The sequence below is a fragment of the Eublepharis macularius genome, chromosome 12, assembly GCF_028583425.1.
Source record: "Eublepharis macularius isolate TG4126 chromosome 12, MPM_Emac_v1.0, whole genome shotgun sequence".
NCBI classification, from domain to species: Eukaryota; Metazoa; Chordata; class Lepidosauria; order Squamata; family Eublepharidae; genus Eublepharis; species Eublepharis macularius.
This window is the reverse complement of record NC_072801.1, coordinates 58,821,379-58,841,563: the sequence shown is the minus strand read 5'-3', so window position 1 is coordinate 58,841,563 and position 20,185 is coordinate 58,821,379. Positions and strand designations below refer to the sequence as shown.

The 20,185-nt window shown below is 46.5% G+C and overlaps 1 protein-coding gene across 1 annotated transcript; it reads left to right on the top strand.

Moving 5' to 3' along the window:
• Positions 1 to 7,809: 7,809 nt before the first annotated feature.
• SLC6A16 (solute carrier family 6 member 16) lies at positions 7,810 to 19,474 on the top strand. The gene is made up of 11 exons (XM_054992912.1): positions 7,810 to 8,655; positions 9,037 to 9,194; positions 9,828 to 9,948; positions 10,367 to 10,542; positions 11,240 to 11,350; positions 11,747 to 11,988; positions 13,469 to 13,649; positions 14,202 to 14,403; positions 15,369 to 15,528; positions 16,567 to 16,729; positions 18,565 to 19,474. The coding sequence occupies exons 1-11, from the start codon at positions 8,460 to 8,462 to the stop codon at positions 18,835 to 18,837; spliced, it is 1,983 nt and encodes a 660-aa protein (XP_054848887.1). The 5' UTR covers positions 7,810 to 8,459; the 3' UTR covers positions 18,838 to 19,474.
• Positions 19,475 to 20,185: the final 711 nt, after the last annotated feature.

Below are 20,185 nucleotides of genomic sequence, written 5' to 3'. Positions count from 1 at the left end.
GGGTACGTCACAGGAATTTCTTGCAGTATGCAGCCATTTTGTACTTATACTTTGGAACATTACATTTTTAGCATACAGAATGCAAATATAGCTAAGAAATATAGTCTGTGGGGCAGCCCCCCGAGTATAATTGATTTTTATACCCTAAAACTGGTGCACATTTTAAATCATGCCTCTGCTTGGAGGCCTGTATTTGCTACTGAAGTTCTGCCAGCTACATTTCAGTCCCGTTGTTCATCTGTCCTTCAAATTTAAAGGTGTAGAATGTAGCTTGGTGGATACCTTCAGGTTTGGTGTCCTAACTACTTTGACAATGGCCATGTTCCATGCTGCAGAGTTAATGGGTGCATAATATGTACCTTGTGATGTGTGTGTGAAGGATGCACTGTATTTTGAGCACATGTGCACCACATTGCAGGAATGTGGATTGTCTCCTTTTTCCTTCTACTCAAAAAGTCAGGTTTCTTGCTCATTACAGGGAACACTCTCAGTTCACATGGTACACACACTCGGTTGGCTCACATGTAATGGTTAGGTGTTGCCTGATGGAGCACTGGGCTTGTGTGCTTTACCCACCCATCCCTTGTGTGCCCAGGTTCAACTAATTATTTCCTTTTTTGTTTTTTGCATAAACCATAACTTGCTGTTACATCAGAACTATCAAAACAAAATGAGGGGCTCCCCCAGAAATAGACTAAGCAAAAGTAAAAAAACACACCTGCCAGGGGAAGAAAATTTTTTTTGCTAATCTAACTCATATAAAGATATTTTAATGTTTTGTTTTTAAAGTGCTGTATGTGCTCAAACAGTGCAAAGATTTTTAAATACATGCAAAAATACAATACAAAAAGCCAATAAATATCTTATACAAAAATATATATCCACAATATAGATCCTAGGAGGAAATATAATTATTGTTGGTAACAATGTATCACCTTTATCATACAAGCACCTCTGGATATACAAAAACGCTATATAACTTGAGACACTGATTCACTCTAATTAGATTCACTCTTAAAAAAATCTTTGCACTGTTTGAGCACCTACAGCACTTTAAAAACAAAACATTAAAAATATCTTTATATAGAGTTAGATTAGCAAAAAAAAAATTCATCCCCTGGATTAGCACTGGCCATTCAAACCAGGAGTGTAAGGACCTGTTCGTAGGAGGAGATATGATAGACCCCTGCTCTAGTTAAGCCCTGTTTTGCTTGTAAAAGATCCTGGCTTCAATACTTAACATCTCTAGGTAAAAGCTGTTAGACAGCAGGTAGTGGGAGAAATGGGGCAAACAGCAGTCATCACCCCCCAGACCATTTGGGGGAGAAGTCTGAAGCCCTTTCTCCTTGGGCACCATGGTCATTATTCAAATTGGGTCTCATGCACCTGGGAACTGAATTCTCAGTGCAGAACCCTCAAGCGCACACAGATCACATAGAAACATGGAAAAAACGATTGAGTACTTAGGCCCTTTATAGAGTAGGATAAACTGATGATGAACTGGCAAAAGAGTTGAACTGGGTTGCAAAGTGCTCCCCTTGGATTCAGCAAGTTTGATTCTTGGGCTACAATATGCAAGTTGCCACACATGCACAAAGATGAAAGTTCTCACATAGTTCGTTGGAACTTTACTGTAAGCAGGGAATTGGTAGTCTTAATTGCCACTGAGGAAACATGAGTGAAAGTGAAACTGATCAGAACGAAGGCGCCAAATCCAGAAAATGAGTTTTGAAGAGCCTGGAGGGGTAGATTGGTAAGATCGGATGGTTCCCTAATCAGCAAGCCCGAGGCATCTTGTGGTTGTATTGCACATTTCTGCAGCTTCCTCTTTAAGCAGAACTTCAAGGTCGCTTTTGTATGAAGCAGCTCCTGTGCCAGGCCTGGAGGTCACATTGTAAAGTAATGCTTAAGGTCTGGGACAGAATGGCAGTGTTTGAAATTTGGCTGAGGAACCTGTGAGAGGGAAGTGTGAGGCAACAGTGGTGGGGGGATGTAAGCAGAGAAGTTTGGGGTTCCAGGCCTCCTGTGAAAAGAGTGAGGTTCTAGCCAGGCCACTGAGAAGTGGCAAATTATATCACGATCTATGAATCCACCTTACACTGGGTCAGACTTGTAGTCTGTCTGTCTTGGCATTGCCTGGTCCAGGATTCTGCAGCCTTTTATAATTAAAGAGCCAAGCTATGTCTAAGTTCAAGACAAGAGATCAACAAAGAGCCAGTATAAGAGAGGACATTTGCATCACTGAAATAATACATGTCAACATTACTGACCATTAAAATGTTCATGAGTAGTCCATAAAACTTCTGAGCCCAAACGCTGGTTGTTAGTCTTGTGTTAGGCAGTGGCACATATGCAGTCTCATGGGCGAGAATAAGTGCATACAGCAGAACCCTGTGCAGTAGTTTCAGTGCACTGCAGGGCTGGATCGACGGGGGCAGGGGGGTAGTCTGCCCCGGCGCCGCCAATGAGGGGGCACCGGGCGCAGCTGCCAGCCGCCAGGAGCATGCAGGTGGCAGCGCGGGGTGCTGGGAGGCCGCCCGCACCATTTGCCTGCCCCACAGGACAGGGGGTGGCTAGCTTGCTGCGTGCACCCTGTCCTGCGGGGCAGGTGAAAGGCAGTGCGGGGGGCTGGGAGGCCACCCACGCCCGCCAACTCCGTGGCACACCAAGGCAGCCAGCGAGCCGTGCAGGTGGCACGCTCCTCCTCGCGTGATGACATCATGGAAGTGATGTCATCATGCAGCGCCGGAAGCACACGCGTGCGAGGAGCCAGACTAAGGTTGCCCTGGGCACCGGCAACCCTAGATCCGGCCCTGGTGCACTGGTGTGAATCTGATCATGGTTGCACTTGAATTTCTAGCAGCTGTTCACCTCTGTCATTCAATTCTCTTCCTGTCAAGCATCTCCAAGCAGCCATTCAGTTCCATAAAAATCTTTGCCTGCCATTCCCTTAACTTACTGGTTATTCAAGCATCCCACCTCCCTCTTAATGTAAATATACCTTAATGTAAAGGTTTCATCTTCTTGATGGACTTGATTCTGTTCTAAGCCACATTTGGTTTTACAGCCGTAGGTTGGAGACATCTGGGCCGATTCCAGACGACTAACCTTAAATCGCTCCATGCCGCCCTCTTCCGGATCGCGACGGGGAAAATGCGAAATATCGCGTTTCCTCGCGCGAGTTTTGCGCGTCGTCGCGCAAAACTCGCGCGAGGAAACGCGATATTTCGCATTTTCCCCGTCGCGATCCGGAAGAGGGCGGCATGGAGCGATTTAAGGTTAGTCGTCTGGAATCGGCCCTGGTTTTGCATGACTGCAGTTCGGTCTCCAGGGCAGTGGGCAGTGAAAGGCTTTTCCCACCTGTGAATTGAGCCCTTTTTCAAAGGACATGTCGAGAACTGAGCCAAGGCCTTTCTGTGTTGCACAGCACGCGCTTTGTCACTGCCCCCCCCCAGCTGCAGTTCCACCACACTGTATGTCGTTTGGGCTTGAATCGTAGTTGCACGGCAAACAGAGTCACAATGCCAGCAGCCAAGCCCAGTTGTTCAAACATGGGCCATTGCTGCATATTTCTTCTTCAGGGCATTAGATTCTTGCTTGTGCCTTGAGAAGATGCCAGCTCAGGGGTGGGCAAATTTTTCAGTCTAGCCACAACATCTGGGTCTCTGCTTGCATTTGGGGATTCTGTTGGATGCCAGCTCTTCCTGTTTACAGAGCCAAAGCAGGCAGCGATCAAGATGCGACCGGCTCCACTCTTCTTAATGGCCCTTTGTAGCACTCGGCCTTCAAGGAGCTTAACAGGTTTTTTGAGCACGTTGGACTGCTAGCTGATGTGGCATTGATGCTGGTGCTCCCAACTAGTTCAACATCTTGAGGGCTGGATGAAAAGCTCCAGTGGGGCCTGGAATGGATGTGGCCCCTGGGCCATAATTTGCCCACCTCTGCACAAGTTGGAGTTGTGCAACCTTCTTCAAGCTCAGACTAGCCTGGTGTAACGGTTTCGTACAACTGCCCACAGGGACCTTTGTGTGCCTGCTTCACAAGAGTCAGGTGTTGCAATTGTGTTTTTTTCCCCACAGAAGGAGGAAAATAGGAAGCAATGGTTGTTTGGTAACAGAATTGCCATGTGTCTGATCATGAATGGAGGGAGTTGTTTGGAAAGCCTGTAGGAGGCAAAGTAATCTTGGCAAAGGGTTTTAATATTGCACAGTCTGATATTGCACAAAACTAAGAAGGCAGATGTTGAGGATGGGAAATGAAGTGGACAGGTAGTTCTAAAACCTGGCTCACCTTTAGTATGTCTTGAAACAAATGCCACGGATTGGTGAGATGCAGATGAGGTGACTAGGTGGATTGCCTCAAAGGGATGCTTTTTGAGACCTGAAAGGGATTGACTTGGAGCAAGCAGAGATTTCAGTTCCGTTGAGTCAGTTGTTGGGGTACTGTAAAAAGGGTAAAGTTCCCACCCTGCTCCCCAAGTTGAGCTTACTTGTTGAAGACATTTTAAGGGACTGAACAGCCTGTAGGTATGGTTTGAAGCTATGAAAAAGGCTCCCTCCCATCTACATTTTCCTCCTGCCCTTTCTTGAAAAGCTCACTATGTGGGCTTGCCCATATGTTGAGAAATTTTGGAAGGAAATTCTAACAAACATAAAAGATATCACTGGATATTCTATCCCCTTTGATCCAAAACTAATTTTTTTGAACCAATGGGAGACTGTAGACATTCCTAAAATAAGGAAGGAGTTAATCTGCAACCTTTTGATGGCCGCTAAGTCACTATTAGCATCCAACTGGAATTCACCTAAAATCCCCTCTATCGAAAATTGGTTAATTAAACTATGGGATTTCTATATCCAAGAAAAAATCGCAGAAATCATTAGTCAATCACAACTTCGTTCGAAAGAAACTAACTTTGTATCTAAATGGTTTCCATTTTTTTAATTTTTACTTGTCAATGATATACATCCTCCTAAACATTTATCCTTTTTTTGGTTGCCCTAAATTAATGTTAAGGTATTTTAGCTTTAAAGAGTACATAACTACTCTTAAATATTAACAGTCTGTTAAGATTCTAATACTTGTGAGATACACTAACTATGTTTGCTTGTTAATTTGTTCTATGTTGTTATAATGTTGTAATGTTAACTGTTAGTTAATTATTTAAACTAAATAAAAATTTCCACAAAAAAAAAGATCCAGAGGAGTTAGCTGTGTAGTAGCGAAATCAAAAAGAGTCCAGTAGCACCTTTAAGACTAACCAATTTTATTGTAGCATAAGCTTTGAAGGGAGATGCAAACAACTCCTTTGATATGGAGATGCAAATAGCTCCTTCTGATGTGGAGATCAGTTTGCTTGTGTAAAGGTTCAAAGGAGTTTGCCGTGTTAGTCTGTAGTAGCAAAAACAAAAAGAGTCCAGCAGCACCTCCAAGACCAACCAATTCCACTGCAGCACAAGCCCTCGAGAACCACAGCCCTCCCCACCAGATGCAAAAAAAGAAAAGCTCACTATTATTATATAGATAGTTCTCATCTACTGTAACCTTACAACAACCCTATGAGGTGAGGTCAGGCTAAGATAGGCTGGCCCGAGAACACCAGAGTCGCATCCAGATGTCACGCTTGCAAGCTCATCTAGATTTGTGAACATTTTCCCTGAATTGTGGTGGTTATGTTTGAGGTCTGAATGCAGCCCAGGTGAGTTTTATGGTTTCGTGGGGGCTTGAACTTGGCTCTCTTCCGTCCTAATCTGACACACTGGTTCACCCGCTCTGCTCCCATTCAAGCATAGTGGTAAGGAGGAGGCCCATTTGAGTGAGAAAAGGCATTCGAATTTATTGCATCAAAGGACTATTTTGAGTTTGTTGAATGGGGTTTGTTGAATTGCATCTTGTGCAACTGCAAAGGCCATAAAGGGACACCAAGAAGCACTAGAGGAGCCAGGCTGCCCGTTTCCGGATGCTCTTATCGGATGAATCAGGTTCTTCACGCCTCTAGCCCTCATATCCCTCTGTACCATATCCGACCTTTCTAAAGTTCAAAGATTTGTATTCTGGCTACCTACCTAGAGCACCTTCTTTTGTTCTTAATTCAGATTTCTTTTATGCTTTCTTTGTTTTAGGGAGACCTACCGTTCCTAGAGCTCTCCTCCTCTCCTGGGTGAATTTGGACAGGCACACGAGAAGCCCCTGTGGCAGGCGAGTATGCGCTGAATCTTCAACTGCATGTGTGAATGGGTTATCAATTGCGTCAGGGCTTGACTCCAGCCAAAAAACTTTGTGAAAGGGGCAAAATAACAGACTGTGGAATATTGTTTGTGACAGAGAGTACTCAAATACACAATCTTGCCACCACTTTTATCTTGCAGGCTTAGAGAACAGTTGTGTGCACAGCCTGCAGCTGTAAAGATAAAAATGCCTTTCTTAATATCCATGGGATAAGATCTTATAAACAGACCTCAGAGCCTTTGCAGAGAGAAACCTGGCACTGCCTTTAGGTGGGCGCAGACTATGTTGTGCCAGCCCTGTCCCTTTCCTGAACTCTCCTTTCCCCCTGCTCTGGCAACTGTCCTTTCCCTTTATCTCTGACCTTGGCCATTCTTGGTCAGCTTGGCATTAAGTGTCTGTTAATAATGAGAGTTTGGCAATGCCACTGAAACACAGCAAGAGCAGAGAACAAAGGCTCACTGCTAGCACAAAGCCAGACAGAACAGTTGGCATCTGAAACTGACGTGAGCGCCCCTACCCCCCCCCCCCAGTCTTTTACATGGTGCAGGGAAATTTGTGAGACTTCCTAGATGGATACGAAGAAAAGAGGCTAATGATTCTCTGGGTGGGCAGTTTTGCAGCTGGTAATTGGATGGACCTGGCATGGTGAACGGCCAACATTTCTAGCGAGGCAGTGTTTAATTCATGATAAAATTGGTGGTATTGAAAGCACAGTCCGGGGATTAGAAAGAGGAGGGGGGACCTTGGCATACAGTGTCTGGATAGGTGGGTGGGTAGGCTAAGTTGTAGCTGCATGAAAAAGCTGTGTGTGAGGCCGTGGTGTGCAGAGCCTGAATAAAAAATGGGAGATTTAAAGGAAAAGAGGAAACTGGAAAAGCCAGAAATCAGCATGATTGGGAGGGATCAGTTTGGTCTGACTCTGTATAATGGAACTTCATGCAGTCAACTTCCTAGCAGTGCTTATGCTCCCTGGCCAGTGAACAGAGCCTAGACTGACCCTACCTGGATAGCTATGACCACAAGTGGGGAGGGGAGCTTGTTCTCTGGCCAGTGACTGGGTCCAATCTGGGCTTCCCCTTGCCATGATGGCCCTCCTAGAAGGGAGGCAGTGGAATCTCTGGCTGATGACAAAGGCCACAATGACCTGTATTGCAGGATGGAGAAGGAGAAGTGGCTCAGTGGTAGGGCACTGGCTTTGCACGCAGAAGGCCCCAAGTTCAATTCCTGTCATGTCTGCTTAAAAGATAAACAGGTGTTTGGGAAAGGTTCTGCTGCACAGCTGCAGTCAGCCAGAGCATGCAATATTGAGCTTCATGGACAAATGAAACTGCCTTATACTGAGTTGGGCCCTTGGTCTATCAAGGTCGGGATTGTCCGCTCTGACGATCAGCAGTTCTCCACGATCTCCTGTTGCCCAATCCTTTCTTTACTGGAGATTGCAGAGATACAATCTGGTACCTTCTGCATGCAAAGTAAATGCTCTGCTCCAGCCCTTGCTAGTGGTCTGGTTCTGTATTGGGCAGCTGCATATGTTTCTCACACACGCTTACTCATTTTTTCTTTCTTGTCTTTCCAGATTCCTATTCCGTGCCATGGAGAGGGGTCAGCAAGCGTGGCTGTGTGTGTGTGTTTCACTCTGCAGACACTTCATTCAGCATATGGGACGCTTGCATTTACACATGTGACTGTTTTTATCTAAGGGTCTTTATCAAAAATTTGCCCAGTTGGCTGTGAATGAATGTGAGCATATGACACGGGGAGGGCTGTTTGCCTATCAATGAGAAGCCCTGTTTGCATTAGCGACTTATCAGTGTGCCTGTGTGCAACCATGAATGAGATTTTTTGCTCATGTAAATAGTATCCCAATGTATACCTGCATAGTCCATGCTTAAGTGCGTCATAATCTCTGAATAATTCTGGACATGTCAGCACCTGTGAGTGTCAGTGTGGAGTGCTTGAGTACATGGCACCTGAGTCACTATGCAGGATAGATGACATGTATTAATGTGCACATTTGGATAGTAAATTAATTATTTATTGGTGCGCAAAAAGTATATGTGCTTGCTTGTGTGATAGCATTTTCAGCTGTTCGTATGAGCATGTACTAGCAGCAGTTGTGCAAGAAGTTTGTGCATACACCAGAGTCACGTAGTGTGTAAGTGTGTGAATGTGCAAGGGCAATAGGACCCAGCTGCGTGAAGTTTTTCTGTGTGTTGCCATCTCCTCCTTCGATGGAAAAATCCAAAGCAGACCTAGAATTGGGAGCAACAAACCAGGATGACTCCAATGTGGACTTGCTTCTGGAAGAACCCTCTTCCCGGCCTGCCTGGGGATCAAAGGCCCAATATATCCTAGCCCAAGTTGGTTTTTCTGTTGGACTTGGCAATGTGTGGCGGTTCCCCTACCTCTGCCACCAAAATGGAGGAGGTAAGTAGGAGGCAAATTTTGATGTATTTGGGGTTGGGGGAAGTTCTTCTTGCCTAGCAGGACTCCTGTGCCTTTAGCAGATCTGTAGTTGCTTGGAAGGAATCTGTATTCGCCATAGGTGACCAGGAAGCAACTATTTGTGAGCCTGCCTTGTAATACTGTGTATGCTGTTCCTTGTGATACAGTCCAGTCCGTTCATATGAAGTACTTGGGACTGTGGCACTCAGTCTTTTGGTGGTCTTCAATCCTGCATTTTGGAGAGGTGGTAGCAGGACTCTCCTTACCATTAAATTGTTGCTGATTCAAAGGAGTAGGTGAATTGAGGGAGACTGGGAGTCTGTTGTGATGCTTGCTCCTGAGTCTCTGCCTGTCATCACACAGGAGCTTTCCTGCTGTTGTATTTCCTGCTCCTCTTCATCATTGGGATCCCCCTTTTCTTCCTGGAACTAGCAGCCGGACAGATAATCCGCCAGGGCAGCATTGGGGTCTGGAAGCACATCAACCCCCGCCTAGCAGGCATCGGCTTTGCAAGCTGCGTGGTGAGTGTCTGGTGGTGGTGCTCGAACATATAAAGCGATGATCGGCAGCTGGTAGCCTGCATGACATAACCAACCCATGGAAAGAAAGCAAAAAGGGATGTCTTTTCCTTGCTCTTTCCCTCTTTTTAGTTTATGTGGGTTTCCCATACTTAATAGTCTCAGCGTCCTGGTAGCTGTAAGAAACGAGGAGGGTTCAGGAGCAGAGCGTCTCCTTAGCATTCCAAGTTCAATCCCGGGCACTTCCAGTTAAAGGGATCAGATAGTAGATGATGTGAAAGAACTCATCCTGTGTCTCTGGAGAGCGCTGCTGGTCAGAGCAGGCAACACTGGGCACGGCCTGACTCAGTAGACAAACTGGAGGGAGAGGAATGCAGCCCCTTAACCCTGGCCTCAGACTGATGTGGCCCTCCAGTGAATTGTTGACCTCTGGGGTAAAAAGATGCAGATCATTTCCTCTCAAATATCCTCAATGCATGCACGTTAAAGAGTTCTGTGCCATGCAGCTGCCCCCACCTCATGCTTGGGGCTCTGATTAGGATCCTGTCGACATAACAGCCCCTTCCCCAGAGGCAGCTGCCTCGATGCCTAGCATGGCTACGGAGGCACTGATTTTTCTTTCTCCCTTCCCTGTAGGTTTGTTCCTTTGTTGCACTGTATTATAATGTCATCATTGCATGGAGTATTTACTACCTGGGCAATTCCTTTCAGCTTCCCTTGCCTTGGGAAAGTTGCCCAGAAGCATCCAACCAAACAGGTCAGTAAAGGAGGGAGGGAACAGGGGTTTCAGGTCTCTTCTGCCTGTGCTTTAAGAGTGTATTTGCATTGCAGATTTCCCTGGGTGAAAAAGGGAGGGGCATGGGGCATGTGATTGTCTATGGATTGTCCCTGAGACTTGCATCACTGTCCCTGTTCTTGTATTAATTTACTTACTAGTCTCTCAGTAAGACTCAAGGCAGATTATGCAGTTAAAACAATGTAGTAAAAGCAGTATAGTAAGTGAAATAGCAATGCAGCAAAACCAAATTACAAAATCAAATAAACAATGCAAAGGTATAAAGCATATAATCAACTAAGCAATCAAAGCTACCCAAAATTGCACAGGTGTCACCCTGTTCCCTTTATTTAAAAAGGCGCTCCTCAACAATTCCTGCGACCCTTTATTCTCTTCTTAGAAATGGAGTGTTCCCAGAGTTCTCCCACCACCTTCTTCTGGTATCGTAATGCCTTGAATGTGACCAGCTCCATCGGGGAGAGTGGAGGCCTCGATCCAGCTCTTACCGGCTGCCTCTTTGCTGCTTGGGTCCTGGTGTGCCTTGCCATGATCAAAGGCATCAAATCATCGGGCAAGGTCTTGACCACTACAACCAATTTTGTTTCTTTACCTCTTAACACATGGGGACTCTTTTGGCGGAACAGTAATAATTATGGCTGTCAGCTGGCTACAGACTACTTTTAACTGATTACTTAATTACGACAAGGACAATCAACGTGCATATTGACAAAATCTCAAAATGGGTGCGCTTCTTCGTGGCACTGAAAGAAACACAAAGATTGAGAATTCATTAACCAAAGCGGATGCTTGTAGTTAAAAATGATCCTTTTAATATTTGCATCCTCTGCTGCAGTGATACACTATGTCTAGAATAACCTCGGGAAAGAAAACTTAAAAGGCAACTGTTCCCCAGCTTCACCTATTAAACTGAGCCCTTTGTGGTTTCATCCACTAGCTCTTTAGCATCAATTAGATCTTTTGCAATGTAGTGATTTCTAACCTTGTGGCTCCAGTTATTTACTGAGCAGGTTCTGGGACAGCATTGTGGGGTGAAGAAACAGTCAAGTGAGGGGCAGGATGGCTGTGGCTAAGGGATTTTATTCAAGATCGATGTCTGCGACCAGTTTTAAATCATAGTAGTCTAGATCACACGGATTTGAGAAAGGAAGCCACAGACAACTTGAAAGTCTAAAGTGAACATTTTGCACTGATGATTCTTCTGAACACTAATATCACGCCCTGGCACTTGTCTGTATTTTCTCCCCTACCACAGGTTCTGTACTTCAGTTCGTTGTTCCCCTACGTGGTTCTCTTGTGCTTCCTTGTGCGCGCGTTGCTGCTAGAAGGAGCAATGGACGGAATCAGGATCATGTTCACACCCAAGGTGAAAGAGACTGTGGTCCCTGGCCGACTCCATGTTCCTGAGCCCAACCTCCATCCCTTCCCATTTTAACACAACGTTATGCCCAATGTTATGCCCACACGCAAACCTTGGTTAGGTCAAGGTTTTTATTTGATTTATATCCCGCCCTCCCCACGAATTTTAAAGTCTGACGTTCCATCTTTGTAATAAGGCAAAAGATCCACATATTTGTAAAATAGTACCTCCTGATCCTCTTTTTCTCTAGAGTCCTCTGTAAATGTTACAATTTAAAAATAAGAAGTTCAAAAGGGGGCGGGGAGCATGCATCGCTCCCCTTTCCCGAGTTGCATCTCAGGCCCTGTGGGTGATTCCCTGTATAACCATCTGCTCCCCATTTCTTTTGCCCCCCCACACCAGCTGTCCATCTTGGGCGACATGCAAGTCTGGCGACAAGCAGCCACCCAGGTGTTCTTCGCGCTGGGCCTGGGCTTTGGCACCATCATAGCCTACTCCAGCTACAACCCGCAACACAACAACTGTCACATTGACGGGCTGGTGGTATCCATGATCAACTTCTTCACCTCAGTGCTGGCCACACTGGTTGTGTTTGCTGTGCTGGGCTTCCGTGCCAACGTCTTTGCACAAACTTGCGTCAAAAGGTTAGTGGCTTCCCAGCTGAGTTCCACCCCATTTCATTTGACTTTCCTCTACATGAATGGGCCTCAAAAGAGCGTCAGGCTTACTCAGGCAATCCTGCATCCCCCTCCTTCCCCATGCACACACTGCTTATTTCCACTTTCATTATATTTAAACCAGCAAATGTCCTGATCTGGATACTCCAGGCTAGCCCAATCTTGACAGATCTTGGGTGCTAAGCAGGGTTAGCCCTAGTTAATACTTGGATGGGAGACCACCAAGGAAGTGCACGGTCACTGCACAGAGGCAGGCAGTGGCAAACCACCTCTTGCCTTCAAAACCCTGTGGAGTCACCATGTCAGCTGCAACTTGATGGCATCTTACACAGACGAGTGCATGCTTGCCACACAAGTGATTAATCCAAATTCCAGATTCAACCCCCCCTCCCCTATTTGGAGTCCTGATTAGCAAGACAGCCTTAAAACACAATTTGAGAGTTTAGATATAACAGCAAACTACAATGTTTTGAAGTGAAAGTAACTAATTGAGAGGGATCACACAAGCAGGCCTGAACCTTCCTTCACACAGTGGTGCATAGTCTGCTGTGACGTCTTCCTGAGAAGCACATATAATAAGTCTCTCTGAGTCTCTCTACACGAGATATCTTACATGGGGCTGCTCAAGTGTAAGGAGATGCAATGTTAGCTGGGAAGCGTAGTTAAAAAACACAGAGCCAAAGGCTCTGTCAGTTTCACCTCTCTACACATAGCTGGCTGAGATTGCTCCTCAAAGGGTTTATTAATTTCATCTTCTCCTCAGAAGGGGAAGTGAAATTGACATAGCCTTCTAGGAGGCAAAGTTGAAATTAACAAACCCTCTGAGGAGTATCTCTGCCAGCTCTGTGTAGAGAGGTGAAATTGACAGAGCCTTTGACTCTGTCTTTTTAAACTACACTTCCCAGCTAACATTGCATCTCCCTATGCTTGAGCATCCCAGTGTAAGATGTCTCATGTAAAGAGACTCACACACATACACAATATCTATTTATTTGTGAATAGCACATTTAAACCTAAAGTTACCCCACTGACGTGCTTGAACATTATTATAACAGTTTTCATTATCGTAAACTACATCAACGGTGCAGTCCCAACAGCAGACTTGCACCCACTTGAAGTCTATGTGCTTAGGAAGAGTGAAACTGTTTAGGATTGCACTTCATTGGCTACATTCTGACCTCATGAATTTTGGTTTGTGACAAGAACAAGCCAGGGAGTCCTTGGGCTTGAAAGAAAAATCAGATGGCTGCATTCAGTAGCAATCCAAAATGTACCAAAGGCCAAGGGCTCAGAGCCTGTTGCATCAGAGAAAGATGCTACTGTTAGCAGAATAACACCATGGGATCCAACTCCAATACTTGAGAGTAGGCATAACCACCCCCACTTTTTTCTGCAGGAACGAAAGACTTCTAACCAGCCCGCTTGCAATGTTTTGTTGTTTTTCTAGCAACTTAGAACGCCTGTATCATCTGCAGTCCACTGACCTCCTCCCCCCTGAGCTGTTCCCTGTCAGTAATGTCTCAGTCGCCCAGTACAGCACCTGGTATCAGGGGCTCCTGAATGAAACAAAGGCACAGTTGCAGAACTTGAAGATCGAGGACTGTCGTGTCGAGGACGAGATGAACAAGGTGATTGTGCAAGGTGATGTTGTGGAGGGCCCACCCAGAGGCAAAAGAGTGAGGCCATTGGCAGGTGCCTAGCCTATATTATTCATGATCTACCAATCCAAACACAGTTCACCAGATAGGTATGGAGGCCTGTCAGGGACTTGGTAAACTTCCCAACATTGCTACCTGCCTGGGACAAGTAGTGCACCTGTCCAAAACGGGAGCATTTGGTACCACAGCTAGTATGGCCCTCAAGTTATGTAGGTCTGTCTTTGATTTAATGCATGTTGCAGGACACAAATGTATGTCTCCCCCCTGCTTCCCACACTCAGGATTATTTTGCCTGTGGTCGACTGAGGGCCAGCAAGGGTGATGGTGTGAGGCTGAAGAAGAAGGCAGGACTAATAGGCCTCACTCTGTACCAATAACAGGTCTGTGGGCCTTCCAGCTATTGTCCAGGAGTGCAACAAACCTGAAAGGGCCTGTGCCATAGGGCAGCCCCTCACATTAAACTTGTTGCACATAAATGTGAGTGAATAATTCCCAGGTTCTCTGTCTCCCCTCTCTCCACAGGGCGTGGAAGGCACAGGCCTGGCATTCATCGCTTTCACCGAGGCCATGACCCTGTTTCCCACAGCCCCATTCTGGTCCGTGTTGTTCTTCTTCATGCTGCTCAACTTGGGCCTGAGCACCATGCTCGGAAACATGCAAGGGATCATAACCCCTTTGTTGGACAACTTCCACAGCCTCCACCGGCGGCGCACCCTCTTCACAGGTATGACAGAGCCTAGGAAGGATGGGGTATGTCTACAGGGAGCAGCGCCCTGGGTGAGAGACAGCACCTGATCTCTACCTGTAGGAGAGCCAAACAAAGTAGTCCTGAGTAGCTAGAACGGATTGTGCCATTTCAGACTTTGGGGGGAGTCTTGCACTTCCAAGCACAAAAACTCCCTGCAAATAAAATGAGCTAGAATCTTTCTCTCTGATGTGTTAATTTTTAGATACAGGAAGAGAGGGTTTTTTTAAAATGCGTGGGAAGTATTTAAAAGCTAGCTCCCCTCTCCTGCAGTCTTAAACGGTACAGCCCACTATACCATCTCAGGATTCTACCACCTCATTCTACCCTGTGTGGTATAGCATCACCTCATGTTGAAAGAGGCGATAGAATTCCAGGTTGTACTATTTGAAGCCGCAGGTGGGGAGGATTTAATTTTTGAATGGTCTACCACGTTTGTAAAACAAACTCCTGGCATGTCATAAATTACTATATCAGGGACAGGGAGATTTTTTAAATGTGGGAAAGTAGTCAAACATGATCTGTGCCTCTTTTCTCTCCCTTCCCTGAATTTAAAGTGGTCCAGTCTAGAATTTGACCCCTCCCCTTTCTGTGTAATGTTCAGGAGGACTGAGGTGGGCGCTTCAGGTCTGGGGAGTGGCCTTAATTAGAGGCAACTTTGGCCAGGGCTGGCCTCTAATACCTGTTTTTCAAGCTCAGCCATGGACCAATAAGAGTGCCTCTGCGCAGGTGCAGAGGGCTGTCTCCTCTCCACTATATAACCACAACCTGCCTTTGCACAGAGATTGATTTAGGGGGTAAGGACTTCCAGGGTAGGATGACATTCCCAAGCAGGCTGGAACCCCAGCATGCACTTTCCACATTCCTTGGATTTCTGCTTGGCGGTGGTATCTCTGCCATCTGGCCACTGATATGGGGCCTCGTTGCCCTTCCTCTCCCCGCAGTGTTGTGTTGTGTAGTTGGATTCCTGCTGGGCCTGCTTTTCGTTCAGCGCTCTGGCAGCTACTTCGTAGCCATGTTTGATGACTACTCAGCCACCTTGCCCCTCCTGATTGTCGTGGCTTGTGAAGCTTTTGCCGTGGCCTGGATCTATGGGGCCGACAGGTACGTTTCTACTTTGCCTCTCAACAGTGCCTAAGTATTTGCCAGTTTGACCATTCTGTTTTGGTAGGTAGGGGTGTCTGCACAGTAGCCTTAGCGTTTGTCAGACATCTTTGTCTTTACTTTGGTCATCTTTGCCCTGTTGGCTCAGTGGTAGAGCACTTGCCTTGCACGTAGAAGGTCCCAGGTTCAATCCCCAGCATCTCCCATGAAATGAGATCTCATCTCAAGTTATAGGGCTTTTGACCCTGGAGAGATGCTGCCAATCACAGCAGACAGTAGTAAGCTAGGTGAATCTGTGGTCTCACCTTGTATAACTTGGGGGGGGGGGGGCGGGACTGTAGCTGAGCTGTCAAGCATCTGTTTTGCATGGAGAAAGTACCAGGTTTGGTCCATTCATCTCTTATTAAAGGACTTAAGGTAGGAGGTGCTGAGAATAGACCCTTCTCTACCTGAAATCCAGGAGAACCACTGCTAGTTACAGTAGGCAATACTGAGCTAGATGAACCAGTGGTCTGACTCTGTATAAGCAGTGTTTGGCGGTTGCCTACTTGTTTGTCTCTGGGCTGCCTGCATCAGCTTCTCCACCAATCAGTTGGAGGGTGGGGCCCTGGCCACTGCGGCTGGATGACAGCAAGTCCTTGCCTTAGGCCAAGAAATTGTCATTGGTTGGTTGCTGCATGGCCCTGGAGGGTGGCTCAGTGTCTGTCCCGCCCCTGGATGTGGGACAAAGCCAATAGAACACTGGGGTGGTCACCATGGCCACAAGGGCCAAACAAGACTGGGTATTCTCACAAGGCCTGGAGGGGGATAGGCCTTATATATAAACCTGCACACCCCAGAGGGACAAGGACTCCCCGGTCAACTCTGGTGTTGCCCAGAGAGAGGCAGCTGAGGCCAGCCAGGAGGAAAGAAAGGACACGGAGTGAAGCCCAAGAAAAACTACTTCCTTCCCTAGCAACCCCACTAGGTGAGGCAGGAGAGGCGGATCTGCCCCAGTACAGCAGTTTCATGCATGTTGCTCCTTCCTTCTGACCCCAGGTTCTTAAACGACATAGAAGATATGCTGGGCTGGCGGCCTTGGCGTGTCTACAGCTACATGTGGCGCTACGTTAGCCTGGCGTCGATTGTGTGCCTGCTGCTAGCAAGCCTGGTGCGCATGTGTTTGAGTCGCCCAACCTACCAGGCCTGGAACAAGGAAGAGGTAAGCCTCGTCCCTCCAATCCTGTCCTTTCATGGCTCCAACCAATCACATTAGGAGAACGGGCTGTTTACTTATTTGGAAGATTCATACTCCTGCCTTTCAGCTGTTAAATTGGCACGTGAGGCAGCTCACACTGTGATTGTTAGAACTTTATAAAATTATACTACAAGTGGTTTCTTTTGGGGGGGGGGGGAGCACCACAGTTTGTTTTGATCCTAGTACCAAATTTGTCTTCATCTGACTGATTTTCTGCTGTTCAGAAATCTCCTAGGTTGAACTGTACATAACGTACCGTTCAATGACAGGATCTCTCTCTCTCTCTCTCTCTCTCTCTCTCTCTCTCTCTCTCTCTCTCTCTCTCTCTCTCTCTCTCTCTCTCTCTCTCTCTCTCTCTCACTCACTCACTCACTCACTCACTCACGCAGCCCTGCTCTGAGGGTGGCATCCCACCCAAGCTCCAGTTCACATTCAGTGATCACAGTTTGTTTTCCCCATCTCCTTTCATGCCATCCCAACCCCACCTCCTTTCTGGCCTGTACATCTCCCTGTTCTCCAAGGAAAACAGTCGTATCAGGGCTGCCTCAGCAGGTTCGTCACTTGGGTGGCCAGTTGCTTGGCTATGTAGTCCTTACTCCTTTCCCCTCAAGACTGCAGGTCGTCTTGTTGTCCGAGGGCAGAGAAAGAAGAGCCATTAGTGCCAAGCAATGACAGCCGGTTTGCCTTAGCTGCGACTGATCCAACAGATCTTCACTTCTTCCATTGTGTGGAGGATCTAATGCACATCAAGGAGAATGTTTCTGGAATAGGCTATGAATGACTGCCACAGATGCAGTGCCTAATCCACTTCCCCATCCCTTGCTTTCAAAAGCAAGAGCCATAATGAATTACAGACTGTTCTTCTGAAGAACTCCTCAGAAACTTCTTGGTTCCTCAGTGAGGAAAACCGTTAAGATTTTCCTGAAAGACAGTCTGGCCTCGATTGCTGATCTTCCCCTGTAACGTGACGCTGAAGTAGCATAGTAGGTCCGGTTTAGGTCTCTTTCTCAGTTCAAGGAAGGCTACAGAGAAACTTAACAGGCCACAGCCCCATGTGAATCTGCTCAGGAATCCTTTGCCGCCAAGTATTGGGGTTCCCTTGGCTTACACTTAGGAGTTTCTTTAAACATGGGTAAAATCAGAAAGAGGGTTCCAAAGGTAAAAAGTGCAAAGGCCACTGCCCTTCTAAGGCTTGAATAACAAACCTTTAAAAACATGGGTTTTTATGTTTACCGGGCACAGAGACTAGACTTGCGGCACAGGGATCTTTTCTCTTCCCACACCCTGCCCCAACAAAGGAATATGGAGTCAAGACAAAGAATTCCCTGTGTAGCCCATCCTTGTTGCCCCTTTGCCAGGCACTTCTGCTCCAACTGTTTGGCTGTTTCAGGGTTGCTGCTGCTTCTTAGGTTGCCATGCTGGCTGCGAGGGAGGAGGAAGAGGCTGACTTCACAGAGAGGTTCAAGCACATCACATGTGCCATACTGGAATGAAACAAGCTGTTTTAGGGCCACTGAGGTGGCCTTAGGAACTTCGGCCTCCTTTTAGCTTTTTCACATATTCTTGCAAGTGTTCTCTGTTTTAAACAAGGCTTGGGAAATTTCAGGCTAAAGGTGCTGAATACACAGTATAGTTCAGCGAAAGTTGTCATTAGCAAATTCATTGTTTTCTTAGTCCTGCAGACATGTAGCCATTTCACACAGCATAATCTATAAGCAACCAGTGTTGGGACCACCAGTCTATATTCCATGGCTCACAAAATGGCTCCGTTAATTTCGATTGCCATTGTCTCTTCACAGGCAGCTAAGCAGCAACTGGAATACCCAACCTGGGCTCTGGGCCTTCTTATAAGCCTCATTGTCTTGGCTGCCCTTCCCATCCCGATCATGTTTGTCCAGCAGCTGTTGATAGAGTGGTTGGCTCTGCGAGACAGCCGGTCTGCTCCAGCAATATCATCTGTGCCTGGTGAGGAAGAAGATGAGGAGGAGTTGGAAAAAGAGAGCCCAGCTGATCCTGATCACCAAACCAACGGGTATCTGCCTGTTCGGACAGAAGATGCACAGGACTTCTAGCTGGGATGGATCCTGTGCAGAATGTGACCCATCTGAGCTCCACAACTTCACCTTGGATAGATCCACCACTGTATTTTCTCCCCCAGCCTCAGGCTTAATGATATCAGGGGTGGTGTTTGTTTAAACCCTCCTGATAGTGTTCGTACAGTGGATGGATGCTGAAGAAGGGATAAGCCAAGGAAACAAGAAACCAAAGTGGTGGGTGCCTTCTCCACAACTGATCTCTCTAGACCTACTGAAGACCAACTATAGCCTGGGACACGAAGACCCCAAAGGCCACAAAAGAGGCCTCGAGGGACCTCACAGTAATTAAAAGTGATATATGGGTGAACTGTGATGAATCGGCTTGCACCGCATACTGCAGCAGTGTTAGCTTCTCAGAAGATCCCTCTGCAGTGTTTTAGTGCTTCCATTAAAACTGAGGAGCAAGATTTTGAGAACTAACCTTGAAAGGTTAAAAGGCTGCCCTCAGACGTTCAACGTGAGAATCTTTTGGATCCAAGGAAAAGATGATCCAAGACTCAGTGAGGGTTTATCTCTTTTTGTTCAAGTATCTGTTAACAATTACCACCCACTCCTCTCTACTTTCACTGCACCCTTTGTTGTTCCCATAATCTGTATTAAAAGGTAAACTCTTTTGGTGCAGAGATTTTTCTGTTTTTGCTAGATACCCTGATGGCACTCTGTAATTATTATTAGCCAGAAATCAAGAAAGTTCACAAACTGCTGGCAGGAAGAACAGAATATGCCAGACCATGAGCTTTCCACTTTGGCTTCTTCTGGTACAATATTGTGGCCAGAACATCCTGGCAAAAAGACTTGAGTTTGGGTCCACAGCAAGGGGAAGTCGGCGACCACCAAGACCTGGCTGAGGATGTTAAATTCAAGCTGTCTGTGACAGCTAGTTTAGTGTCTAAGAGTGAACCATGGGTTAGAAGTCCTTGATTGTAGTCTCAGCTCTGCTGCAAACTTACTGGATGGCTTTTGGCAAGCAGTTATTTAAGAATATAAATGTAGCCATGTTGGATCAGGCCAATGGCCAATAGACCTGTCCATTGCCATGTGGCAGTGAGTGCAACAAGCCAATTACGCATTTTGTGAAACAGCTCTTCCTTTTGTCGTTCCTGAATCTACTGTTCACCAGTTTCATAGACTGATTCTGACTTTGAGTATTATGGGAGAAAAGTTTCAGTCTCTGCTTTCTCTGCACCGTGCAGAATGTTGTACATCATGTCACCCCATCAGTTGGACTTTTTTGATAAATAAGCACCCTCCAAATGCTTTTTACTTGCTTTGTAGGACTGGTGCTTCAACCCCATGATCACTTTGGTTACCCTTCTCTGTACTT

Coding starts and splice junctions, on each gene's coding strand:
- SLC6A16 (XM_054992912.1), top strand. CDS start 8,460: ATGGAAAAATCCAAAGCAGACCTAGAATTGGGAGCAACAAACCAGGAT. Junction 11,351..11,746: donor GGATCATGTTCACACCCAAG/GTGAAAGAGACT, acceptor CCCCCACACCAG/CTGTCCATCTTGGGCGACAT. Junction 14,404..15,368: donor GCGGCGCACCCTCTTCACAG/GTATGACAGAGC, acceptor CTCTCCCCGCAG/TGTTGTGTTGTGTAGTTGGA.